This window comes from Mytilus edulis, chromosome 3 (genome assembly GCF_963676685.1).
Source record: "Mytilus edulis chromosome 3, xbMytEdul2.2, whole genome shotgun sequence".
Taxonomy (NCBI): domain Eukaryota; kingdom Metazoa; phylum Mollusca; class Bivalvia; order Mytilida; family Mytilidae; genus Mytilus; species Mytilus edulis.
In genome coordinates this window covers 41,193,801-41,207,095 of record NC_092346.1, presented here as the reverse complement: position 1 = coordinate 41,207,095, position 13,295 = coordinate 41,193,801, and the positions used below count along the sequence as shown (strand labels likewise).

The 13,295-nt window shown below is 31.8% G+C and overlaps 1 protein-coding gene across 3 annotated transcripts in view; it reads left to right on the top strand.

Moving 5' to 3' along the window:
* Positions 1-13,295, top strand: part of LOC139516493 (uncharacterized) — a 93,481-nt gene that overhangs the window by 69,252 nt on the left and 10,934 nt on the right. The window contains exons 1-3 of one of the 3 annotated variants that reach the window (XM_071306633.1): positions 5,042-5,210; positions 12,403-12,450; positions 13,084-13,199. The exons of 1 other annotated variant lie outside the window; for it this stretch is intronic. In XM_071306633.1, coding sequence (XP_071162734.1) covers positions 5,174-5,210; positions 12,403-12,450; positions 13,084-13,199 — 201 coding nt within the window. In that variant the 5' untranslated portion in view covers positions 5,042-5,173. Of the gene's footprint in view, positions 1-5,041; positions 5,211-12,402; positions 12,451-13,083; positions 13,200-13,295 lie in introns of those variants that run through there. One more of the 3 variants, XM_071306635.1, reaches the window with a different exon arrangement.

Genomic DNA, 13,295 nt, shown 5'->3' with positions numbered 1-13,295 from the left:
TTGTTTTCGGAAAGGATGTTTACTTACTAATTCTTAGAATAAATGGCAACATATCTTCAATAAAAAGTCATGTTATATAATTTTGTTTTCGTATTTCGACTGGTCCTTTTGATGGTTTGTTCAGAACTGAATACCGGTAAGCAAGGATAATCAGTTCTTATAGGTTTTTATAGTGATCATTTGATAACCAGACCAAATATTTCATGATTATTTGATAATATAGAACTATAATTTTTATAAACTTGTTTAAACAAATAATTAATGATAAGTGAGATTATATTAGAAAAAAAATGTCAGTATGTGATTACTACGACATTCCCATGAGGGGCCTCATCTGTATCTGTAAGTGTTCGTTGGAAAAGAACAATTCTGGCTTGAATTCAACGGGAGAAATGATGAAATTGAAACTGTTGATGCCGTGTTGAGGAGGATGGTAATTGGGATACCTTCATGACGAATAACGGTAAAAATTCTTGCCAAATAATTAGTGCATGACGTTTAAATATGCACTTTCTTTAAGACTGGGTCGTCTTGAATATGCATGAAATATTTGCCACTGGACGTTAAGCAACCAACAATCAATCAATCAATTAAGACTGGGAGAAGTATATCTATATATGCTGCTGCTTTAAGACGATAAAAAAATCGAATGATTTTGACGAATCACGTTAATTTTTTCTCCAAAAACTGACGGCAACGATAATTAATATTTATATGATCACACAATAAAACCAATTTTATTATATTGTAATGAAACTTGAGGTTCATTTAAGAATTGAATGCTTCTTTTTGTAACTTCATATGGGTGTAAAAGTGTTGACCGAAGTACATTTTTGTATGAAGGGCAGAAGCGCTTCATTCTAAAAATGTGATCATGGTCAACGCGTTTACAACCCTATGAAGTTACAAAAAGAGGCATTCAATTCTGATAATAACACTTTTTAGCTAGGCTCATGAAAACACGATTTTTTCATTTTTATTAAATTCACCTGTGCACTTTATTGTGGGACCTCGTGTTATCATGAATGATAAGTTTTATTGTGTAATGCAATTGCTTAAGAAATAACACGTGATGTGCAGTTAGCCAATCAGAATAACGTATTATAATGAAACATACATCAAATGTAATTATCTAAGATTAACTCTGCTGCTTGCAAGAAAAAAAATATTATCTATTTGAATTAATCTACATAAATGATTATTTGGAAAAATCACATTTCAGATATATAAAGTATATATTTTTTGGTGTAAATAAAAAGCCGAAAATCTAGCAGTGTTATCAGAGGTTGCAAGATTTCCTCTCAAGTTATTTTTTATTTCATTATATCTAAGGTAAAATGTGTACACAGGCTTAACAAATTGAACGAAGGGTTACTTTATGATGCTCATGTTTGCAATATTTCAATCACTTAATATACAAAATTTGAATACAAAGCTCAATAAATTGATTAAATTTGTAAAATGGAAACTCTGTAACAGTTTTAAAACATTTTGGGTGGGTAAAAGGTCTGATACCATATAATGTAGTACAACATATAATGTTGATTTTAAAATTTTATATTTATAGCTGTAAAAACTCAGGAGAAAAACCTTCTGTGAAAGGTAGTATTGCATATTTAAAATACTGTATAAGAATAGAACAACATACAGTAAATTTCTTATCTCCTACACAAAAAGAATATATAGATAAAAAATGGTTGCCATTACAATCTGTCCTAGGTGATTTAAATATTTTATAACTGGTACGAAAATTATAGTTATATTTTGTTGTATGTCTTGCTATTTAGAATTGTCATATAATAATAATATCTTTAAGACCATACTTGAAACTGTACATGTGTGTAATCCTGCTTGATTGTTTTCTGTCTTTATGTCAAAAATAAACAAATTACAAAAAAAAAAAGGTCTGATACCTTATTACAAGGTAATAGTAAATAAGAAAATTATTTCAACCTCAAGACTGACTTCGTAAAGGATGCCTATTTATCAATTTAAAGATTTTAATATAAGAAGAGCTATATGAAAAATGAGAAAAGTGCTCATATTGTTAGAATTGAGAAAGATAGATATTGTAAAAAATACGCAGAGAGAACTCAACGTCTATGTCATCACTGCTTATCACATGGATCAAGTTCTATTGAAGATAAGACCCATTTTACTGTAAATTGCCCTTTATATAATGAACAGAGGAAATTATTATTTGATAGAGTAAACACTTTTTGTCCTAATTTTTAAAGCCCTACCTAAGGATAAAATATATTTCTGGCTGTTCAAAAATGAGCACTCACCAACTCTCATGTGCCTCGGAAATTACATTATTAAAGGTTTAGAAATAAGATCCAGATGTAAACAAAATATATGAAATAATATTATTATTATAACATTTGATGTAATAGTTATGTAAGACATATGTTGTTTTAGGCTCTGATCCTGTCTATAACGTTATCGTATGATATTAGGTTTCTGTTTAGCTTTTTTCCATTCATATATTGCATGATATTGCTGTAAAATGATGCCCTTAATGGGTTCTTGATTATATTCTTATCTTAAATTCTCTTTTTTTCTGTAATGCAATTGCTTAAGGAATAACATGTGATAATTTATGCAGTTAGCCAATCAGAATAACGTATCAATACTATTAAACGAGAAGATATCATTTTGTGTGTCGCTTCTCTTCCTTCCACGATAAATTAATCATCGTGCCTCTATGTTCTATAGGTAACATGCATAGTCGCATTTGTTATCCGTTCTTATGATTATTCAGAATGAGTTATTTTGGGAGAAAAACGACAAAAAGGAGTCCGGATATTGATTCCGTCATCAGACTGACTTTTAGACATAGATAAGACTTCCGGTTTGAAACATGCACAAGTACACCCAATCGCATGATAGACATTTTTCGCGTTTATATATCTACGTGTAAACTACGATTATACTACTTTAATATACAGAGACTCTCTGTATTCTGTCTACTGTTTTCTTTGAAATGTTTACTATTTAAGGGGTCATACATTGTACCAGTTGCATATATATTAAAATAAATAAAACATGTGGAAACAAGAATGTGTCCATAGATCACGGATGCCTCATCAGTACTCTGTCTACTGTTTTCTTTGAAATGTTTACTATTTAAGGGGTCATACATTGTACCAGTTGCATATATATTAAAATAAATAAAACATGTGGAAACAAGAATGTGTCCATAGTACACGGATGCCACATCGGTACTAAGTTTAGAGTTGATTCGACTTCAACTTCATCAAAAACTACTAAGTACCTCGACCAAAAACTTTCACCTGAAGCGGAACAGACGGACGGACGAACGAACGAACACACGGATGCGCAGACTAGAAAAAATAATGCCCATAAATGGGGCATAACAATTTATCGTTGAAAGTGAAAGTAGTGATTTTGGAAAAATGAAAGTAGGGTAGAGATGAGAGGGAGGCAGGACCTTTTTAGGGTCGTCGGGATCTGGTGTTTTTAAGCTCGGAATTTGGGGATTGATCCTTACGGGATCCGGGAATATATTTTCGATTTCGGGATTGCGGGATATGAATTTCTTTAAATTCTGCATCTCGGGATTTCATGTTTTTAAGCCCGGGATCTCGGGATCAGGACCCCTCCGACCAACCCACAAATTAGCCTTAGTCAGTCGTAGTCATTTAGACAAGATTCATATCGTACCATTGGCATGTTAATAAGGCTGTCAAAAGAAAAGGCACCGATGGATTGTCCTAAAAGCATATTTTATTAGACTAATAATGGTCTATATATAAGCAGTTACATTTATTTCATGTTTGAAGCGGTGCAAATTTTTTATTTAATTTGATTTTACCAAGAGATGCATTGTAACAAAGGGGAAGAATAATTGTGGTCTGAGGCCAGACACATGAAAATTATTAAATTTAACAGAAAGGAAACAAATATCGGACTTTGGAAAAAGGGAGAGGGCTTTTGATAAATTTTATGAAATTCTCCATACATAATATCTTTTACAAACAACAGTCCACAAGCTGTATATGCCCGCGATTTCGCGGGTGTGTTCTAGTTATAATGAAACATACATCTAATGTAATTAATTGTATTTTTATATCTTAAATATGGATTTGTGTTGTATGGGATAGTGCCTAGTGCCTTTGTATTTTTCCTTATTGAATTTGTCACTTTATTGGCACTTTTAAAATTATAACATTTTTCACTAAAGACTTATTCTCTCCTTAGGACTCACCAGTTGGTCAATTAGAACGAAATTCAAATATAATTAGTTCAGTCAACTAACTCCTCATCAAGCTATTGGCAATTCTGTGAAATATGAATGATGATGCTGATGAAGGAGATGGAAAACTTCTCGAAAAAACTGCATCTTCGCCCCCGCAAAACACAGGTACCTTGCGTCCATCCCGTATACTGGATTTTTTTTTATTAAATGTAAAATCTATTTAGCAATTAAGATTGTGAATATTTTCAACAGACTAAAAAAAAATAATATCGAAATATCGTCACAGTGAAATTTCGTTATGCATCCATGAGGTTACGTTATATCTACGATTGTATAGATGAAATTTGTTCCCTAATAAAAAGTATATTTTGTGAAGTTTAATGAGGATATCAAGTCCTTAACAGCCATAAATTGACACGAAATTCACCCTGTATCAGTTTTCTACATAATGAGAAACATGACTGATCTACCTGTCTTTTATTTAAGAATTGAATGCTCTTTTTAGTAAATTTATTGGGGTGTAAAAACGTTGACTGACGTACATTTCCGCGCTTCATACTAAAAATGTGCGCACGGTCAACGCTTTTACAACCCTATAAAGTTACAAAAAAAAAAGCATTTAATACTTATAATTACATTTTTACCTAAAGGATCATGAAAACACACATTTTTTATTAATTTTTTATTTCATTTACCTGTGCACTTTATTGTGGGACCTCGTGTCATCATGAATGAAAAGTTGCATTGTGTAATGCAATTGATTAAGGAATATCACGAGATTGCTAGTTAGCCAATCAGAATAACGTATTATAATGAATCATACACCTAATGTAATTATTATGTAATATTGGATGGGAACCGGTTTTCCCGGTTAAGTTGTTTACATTGCCAACTCTTTTCGCTTGGTTTGACGTATGGATATTTCGTAAATACCGATATCCTGGATGGAAAATGGCTTGTTGTGGGCCAGCAGCGATTCGAATTAAAAGTAAGTCGTACATTTTGTAAATAAACTATTTTGATCACCTATCTTGGTTTGAGATCTGAACACCTATAGACTGAGGTATTCAGATCTTGATCAATATCATAGGTATAGTACGTTAAATTAGCAGTATGATTTCTTATAATGTCTTATATCATATTTGAATTTCTCTACATGAATTATTACGGATACGAGCGAGAGATGAACTATTTTAAATCGTAAATAGGCAACCAATTATTTCTTGTCACGTATATCAATTATTTTATTACCAAATTAAAGAAAAAATCTCTCATGATTTAACCATTCGTAGTATTTAATAAAACGTTGGGTTCTACCATCACAAATCGTCAATAAGAATTGAGAATATGACTTAATAATTGTTCCTTAAATAACAATTCACAAAATCCTTTTTTTTAAATTAATTTAAAACTAATTCCTATATGAAATAGAGATCATCAACACACACAATTACCTACATTTTCACTAATACTTGTAAAAGAAATTGTATATTGGGTAAACTTTAATGCTAGGTTTAAACTGGTTGTAAATTGATTAGACCCTAATTAATTTATGTTTTTATAACACTTAATCTGTAACAATAAACTCATCATAGATACCAGGACCTAATTATGTATATAGGCCAGACACGCGTTTCGTCTACAAAAGACTCATCAGTGACGCTCGAATGCAAAAATGTTTAAAAAAAAAAAGCCAAATAAAGTACGAAGTTTCTACCTATGCCAAAATGTTTTCATACAATTTTATACCTTAATTTCAAAATGTTGGCATAGGTTGAATAAACCCATTCTGTAAAGTTTGAATTTAATTGTTTGAACACATGATCTTTAAAAATCTAAATATACCAATTTGGCAAATATTTCCAGATCATAAGACAAGAGCATTTAAATGTTCTTTTTAAAAACCAAATTCGGTCTTGTCTTAGTACACGAAGACGCCCTATTCGGTCGTTGACCTGAGAGAATATTATATAAATGTAGATGATCATATGATATACTGTTCGTAAATTTAAACATGAAGACAGCTTGACATTTTTTTAATATTAAAGTTTGAAAATCAAAAGACACATTTTAAATTAATCGTGCATCATGATTTTTGTTTGCACTTATGGATCATCTCCGTTGCAACCATTACATAGTTTCTTATAAGGCCCAATACTGTACAGCAGTACTCTTTTATAACTCTAAAAAAAGAGCCATAAATGGCAAAGAAATGTATTAACTCTCGTAAGTACATTCTGCTTGAACACTTTCATACATTTTATCAATTTGATTTGACTATAGACTCACAGATTTGTTTCAACTTCTGTATTTTATAAAGAGATTTTTCATGTAGTAAAGTACAAAGAGCCACGAACATTATATAGGGGTTGTCTCTTTAACTTAAACATTGAAAGTTATATTTTCGTTATTTATAAAAGTTTTATGCTGATTATTTTCATTTTTATTAACGAAATTTGGCACATTGATATAAAAATAGAAATACAAAATAATGAATAGAGAAATAAGTAAAAAGGAAACATCAGAAGTAAACAGAAATAGAAAATAGTGCTTACGAGGTCATATAATTATTATAGGACTACATATAGTGCCAAGTATTTTCAAACGGTTTTTTTTCTCTATTTTTTATAGTCCTGCTTAAGATAAAGACGTGCAGACAGAAATTATATTTTAGAGGAAACAGGAATGTTACAACTTCCAAAAGAACCCTTGTCTTATTAGAAACAGAAGTGTTTGATCTACACAAAACAAACTAATAAATACATAAATCAGGCCATTAGTTTTCTCGTTTGAATTGTTTTACATTGTAATTTCAGAGCCTTTTAAATGTTGGCCTTACATAAATGTTGTGTTTATATCGTCCCAACTGAAGATAATGATGGGACAACAAATGAATACTTGACAACCTTTTAAGAGTTTCTGTTTATAGCATCTACATTGCATCCTCTTTCTTAAAATATGGTTATTTTTTAAACAAGTGGGCTGTGCTAGAAAAACTAAAAAGTGGTAACTTCAAAGTATTATAACTTTTAAGAGACGCCTATGTGCTTGAATCCCACTATTGTATTCCAACTAAATGGTTTATAATACAGACAAAAGTATCAAAATAGTACTAAAGAACATAAAAGCAACGAATCTATTTCTTTTCCTTTAAATTATTCTTGCTCTCTTAATTTATACGATGCTACAATAGTAGTAGTATATTTATATTTCGCCCCCCCCCCCCCCTAATTCTTATTTTTCTGTGTTGTGGAAAATAAAGCGCATGTGAAGAAATGTTTAAAAAACATACGACGAAAAAAAGGTCCCTGCAAGATGTCTTAACCAACGCACTGTAAAAGAAATACCGATAGCTAGAGTTCAGACAAGAAATTAATCTTCAAAACATGCTGATCAAAAATAAAATTTGATCAAGATCGACAAAATCTTAAAACTATTAAATATTTTAATTCAGCAGGATGGTTCTGCAAGGTATTATTGGAAGAGTGGAAGTTTAGACAATCAGTTAGGGCACAACAAGCGGGAATTGATACTTTGATTAATGTTCTCATTTAGTTAGTAGCTTTGATAAACACAACGTATCGTCCAAATTAGGCATTGAGCTTAAAGAAGCAACGTAACTCTACTTGATTATCATCATTCCATTTCAACTGTGTAGTCCTCAATGCTCTTCAACTACGTACATATTTGTCTTTTTAACTTTTTAGATTCGAGCGTAACTGATAAGTTTTTTTGTAGACGAAACGCGCGTCTGGCGTAAATACAAAGGAGTAGGTTCAGTAAGACCCCTTTTTGGCCCCAAAATATTGCAGTTTTACAAAATTGTTAAAATGTAAACCTTTAGTTATATATTGGACAGTAGAATGCTTCTGCTACATAAATATGGGCTGTTTTTGACAATACAATGCACATATATCCGGTACTAGCACCATTAAGTCATGCTAAATTACTGAAATCTTCATAATTCTAGCATTTTAGTTCAATTTTAGACGGTTTTCGTGTAAAACGAAAGTGGCCGCATTCGAGTTCATCCTTAATATTGAAATGTAAGTTGTATTTTATGATAATACATAACATATATAAAGGTTGAGGATGAACACGGATGCGGCTACTTTCATTTTTACCAAAAACCATCTGAAAAGTGACATTTTTCGGAATATGAGGTAGATTTTTCATATTTGAGCTTGAATCGGATCGTTTTTAATGACAAAATCTGTTAAAAATCTTTCACATAAACTAATTAATTCAAATAAAATAGACACTCAAGTGTTTAAAAAGTGGTCAAAATCTTTCGTCAGATGAACCTTAAATTTGAGGCCAAAATCGGTCCTTACCGGACCTACTCCTTTAATCCTGGTATCTATGATGAGTTTATTTGCGCAAAGTGTCCTTAGAATTGTCAACGAATTGTACGGCATTGATATCCGACTGTCAGAGAGTTATGTTATTTGATTGGTATTCCCATTGGAATAATATACCATTATATTTATCAGATATGTCTTATTGATTTGAGGAACGTCATGTACTTTCTAGCTAACCCATACCAACAGCGTGAACTCAATGCATCGTTGGTGATAAATTGTTTAGCCCGATGTGATGATTTGAAAGTCTTCGACAAGCTTGAACAAAAGGGAGAAGATACTTTAGTAAAAACACCGTATTTATATGCTGCTTTAATACTTACTTTATCTCATACTTTGCCAAACCCAGATGCATAATTCATTGTCGTTTAATACTCAATGCAAAACATTGCTGCATTTGGTCATGAACAGCATTTAATGTTGTCCTATAAGGCTACAGTGTGATAGAATAAAATGCATTCATAGAGTAATTCTTCGGAACATCAACCCTACAGTACAACAACGTAAAAGAGATTAGAGATCAACATACCGTCATCTAACAACTATAGGCAACAGCCTTCGTACAAACACACAGGGACACGACAATTAATGACATCAGCGGTATGGTTTCGGACAGACGCATTGACATACAAAGAGGTGCAATATTTTTTGGTGATCAGAAGTTGATTGTTTCTCTTTTACGTTGATGAGCAACAAAAGATGCCAGAAGAATGCAGAGGCCTTTACTATAACCATTAGGAAACACTGCTACATCTAAGTACATAAGATGCAAAAGAGGGTAATCAATATGCAGAACACGCACATCCATTTGAGCAGATAAACGAAGAGAAACAAGAATTTGTGGCCGTAGAACACCACGATCAGCTCTCTCTACATATTTTTTTATTCAGCTTATTGTAAAATTGGGGTAAAACTCTGAATTTTCAATATAATTTTGAGTAGTTCACATCATAATAAACACGTGTACTAAGTTTAAATTTGGAGTGAACACATCTTTCTGTAATACCTTTCCCGAAAACTATAACCTGATTGATTTCACCATATAATTAGTTATCAAAGGTACCAGGATTCTAATTTAGTACGCGCGTTTTGTCTACATAAGACTCATCAATGACGCTCATATCAAATATTAATAAAGCAAAACAAGTACAAAGTTGAAGAGCATTGAGGATCCAAAATTCCAAAATTTTTATTCAGCTAATCGTAAAATTAGGGTAAAACTCTGAATTTTCAATATAATTTTGAGTAGTTCACATCATAATAAACACGTGTATTAAGTTTAAATTTGGAGTGAACACATCTTTCTGTAATACCTTTCCCGAAAACTATAACCTGTATGAGAAGGTACTGATTTCACCATATAATTAGTTATCAAAGGTACCAGGATTATAATTTAGTACGGGCGAAACGTCTACATAAGACTCATCAGTGACGCTCATATCAAAATATTAATAAAGCCAAACAAGTACCAAGTTGAAGAGCATTGAGGATCCAAAATTCCAAAAAGTTGTGCCAAATACAGCTAAGGTAAGCTATGCCTGGGATAAGAAAATGCGTAGTTTTTCGAAAAATTCATAGTTTTGTAGAAAGGAAATTTATAAAAAAAAAAATGACCACATTATTGATATTCATTTCGGTGTTGACTACTTGGCTGGTGATACCCTCGGAACGTGGCACCAGCAGTGGCATCGATCAAGTGGTGTTAATAGTAATCCAGACGCGCGTTTCGTCTACATAAGACTCATCAGTGACGCTCATATCAAAATATTAATAAATATAACATATCCGTTTATAGGGAAAGAGAGCGTCATTGCCAAAAAAATCACATTATAATGAATTCGTGTAATACGTTTGTACTTGATACAACGACGGACAAACAGACGAACGAACGGATGGACAGATGCACTTATCAGAAAACATATTACATCTTACTTTCGTAGGCGCAACATTTAAACTTGGTTTAATTGACAAGTCCGAATGGAGGGAAATTTAATTCACCGACAGTGTAAACGTGTCCTTCTATATCTTTGTGTAGGAATTATTCCCCTTTCAGTAGATTCTTTTTTATCATAAGCCATAGTAATACTACATTGATTGCATGACTGTTTATACCTGTAAGTTCAGTGACAATTAACGATTTCATGCATAACACGGACAAGAAAAACATGTGGAATAATAATCTGAAATAATAAGATTCATGATTTTATACATACCACGGACAAGAAAAACAAAAGAGAAAATAATTTTAAAAATAAGATTAACTGCACAAAATTTATTGCACCTGATGCATTTCAACCATTAATTTACAAAGTGCTGCTCGAGGCTTAAATAGAGTATAATCCATTACCTTAAACAAACAATGAAGAACAAATGAAATCAAATAGAACCAAAAATACAAACAGCCAACCGGACAAAGAAGCAGAGCTATAAAAGAAAGATAAGCATTCCTTCATTTTAAATGATTTCCAAAATGTCAGAATAGTAAATTTTATTAAAAAGGTATCCGTAGTTTTACACATATAAAGGAGAAATGGGTATTGGGTAGCCTGGTTTTGCAAGATAAGCCCATATTTGTACCTGGAATCACACGTTTTCAATAGATTCATGTTTTACATGAAACTAGCCATTTCTAGCCTCAAATAATGGTAATCTAAATGTTGCTGCAGTTACCATTCCGCTCAAAAAGATAACCTCAATTGAAAATAATTTCAAGGAAAAGACAGTGAAAAAATATAAGTCCTCCCCTTTGTCGAATATGCCTGTATGAGATCAACCTTGAGAAATTGTAATAGAGAAAATGTATAGAAAAAAAAGATATTAGCACGACAATTTTTACTGAAGGTTAACCGTTTCTTTCTACTTAGTGTCTTGAAGAAAATATTTTTACAAGGAAATTGCGCAATACTCAGTTTTAGGACATTTTGAAATCAAGATGTCAATCATGTTTAGAATTCTTATTGACAGTTGTGGAATGATTTGACAGAATACTCTTACTTCTTGTTGTATTTCAGCTTTTGATTTTGTCATTTGATTAGGAACACTTCAGTATTTTTATGATTTTATATAGTCAACTTTCCATTTCTGTGTAGCAACATCCCAGCGGCACCAGCATATGGAGTATATGTGTCTCAATTGATACGTTACTCTAGAGCTAGCTCAAAGAACGTTGATCTTGTTGAACGAGGAATACTGCTTTCTCAAAAGTTGCTAAGACAGGGCTATGAATTAATCAAATTAAGGTCATCACTCAAGAAAAGGTCGCCATCATGAGCTGATTGGCCATTATGACAAAAGTGTGACAGAAATCAAATCTGATATCCTCCCTCAGTCATAATAACCTTCCATCCTTACCGAACTGAATAAAGAAACAACACGACGGGTGACGTATACGGTGTAGGAAATGCTTACCCTTCCGGAGCACCTGATTTCACTCCCGTTTATTACTGGAGTTCGGGTTGCTTCTTATTTATTATTTGTAACTGTTGATGTAAACGTCTTTTGGTTTATGATTCTTTGTTAACTCCTTAGTTTTGTCTTACTTTTTGTATAAATCACATTTTTTTAAAAGGTATTTTCATTGCAAAATGTACTATGGGTTTAGCCTAAATTTCTAATGTTGAGGATGATAAACGAACATAATAAAAGTCTAGCACGGATGACCTTTTTTAGGGAAAGTTAAGACGATGCATTGTAATGAACAGGTAAGTTTATATTTTTAAATGACATTTAATGACGTAAGAATTGAACAAAAAATATGTCTAATATGTTAAGAAAACATTTCCTTTTTAAAATGTACATTAAACTTTGCATTGTTTTAAGGACCAACTGCACCTGTAGTAAAGACAGGCTATCTGAAGATTCATGAAAGTACGTATGAAAATAGTCAACATAAATGGCAAAACTTTGACAAAAATAAGGATAATAGTATCACGAAAGAAAATAGCAATTTTTGACAGGTTAAGGATATTAATTTCATAGCTGAGAGTAATAGATATAACAGCAAATAGTGCACTGAAGCCACTCTTTTTAATGCGACAATCTTATCAAACTCGTTATTACTATATCAACGAAAAAAAATCTTAGTTAGTTGCGACTTTCCATTTATATGTGGTTAAGATATCTTATTAATGGCACATCACGTAGTAAATTGGAAAAAAAACTATAACAGAACGTTTTGTTTTTTTTTCGAATATCCCGTTCTAACATTATCATTTATAAATATTGTATCTTCTTGCAATTATAGATAATAATATTTACCAATTTCTATATTAATTAAGATAATTTCTACGACGTCAGGAATATGAATGCTGTTTTCCATTCGTTTGATGTGTTTGAGCTTTTGATTTTGCTATTTGATAAAGACTTTCCGTTTTGAAATTTCTTTGGATTTCGGTATATTTGTTTTTTCCCTTTAACATCACATAAATACACCTTTGTCTGTAGTTTATTTCTAATATGAAGGTTTATAATAAATATCAATATACATAAATTTGTTCACAGAGGGATTCTTTATCAAAGGCTGGCAATCTCGATATTTTGTACTGTTTCAAGACAGCAGTCTAATATGGTTCTACAACCACAGTAGCTACCAGCACATGGGTGGTGTCAAACTGAAGGTGACTTTTTACAACGTTTTTTGTTATATATTAAAATTTTAATATCGTCATTTGATTGTGAAAAAATCATTAAGGATATCTGGCTAATATTTGTAT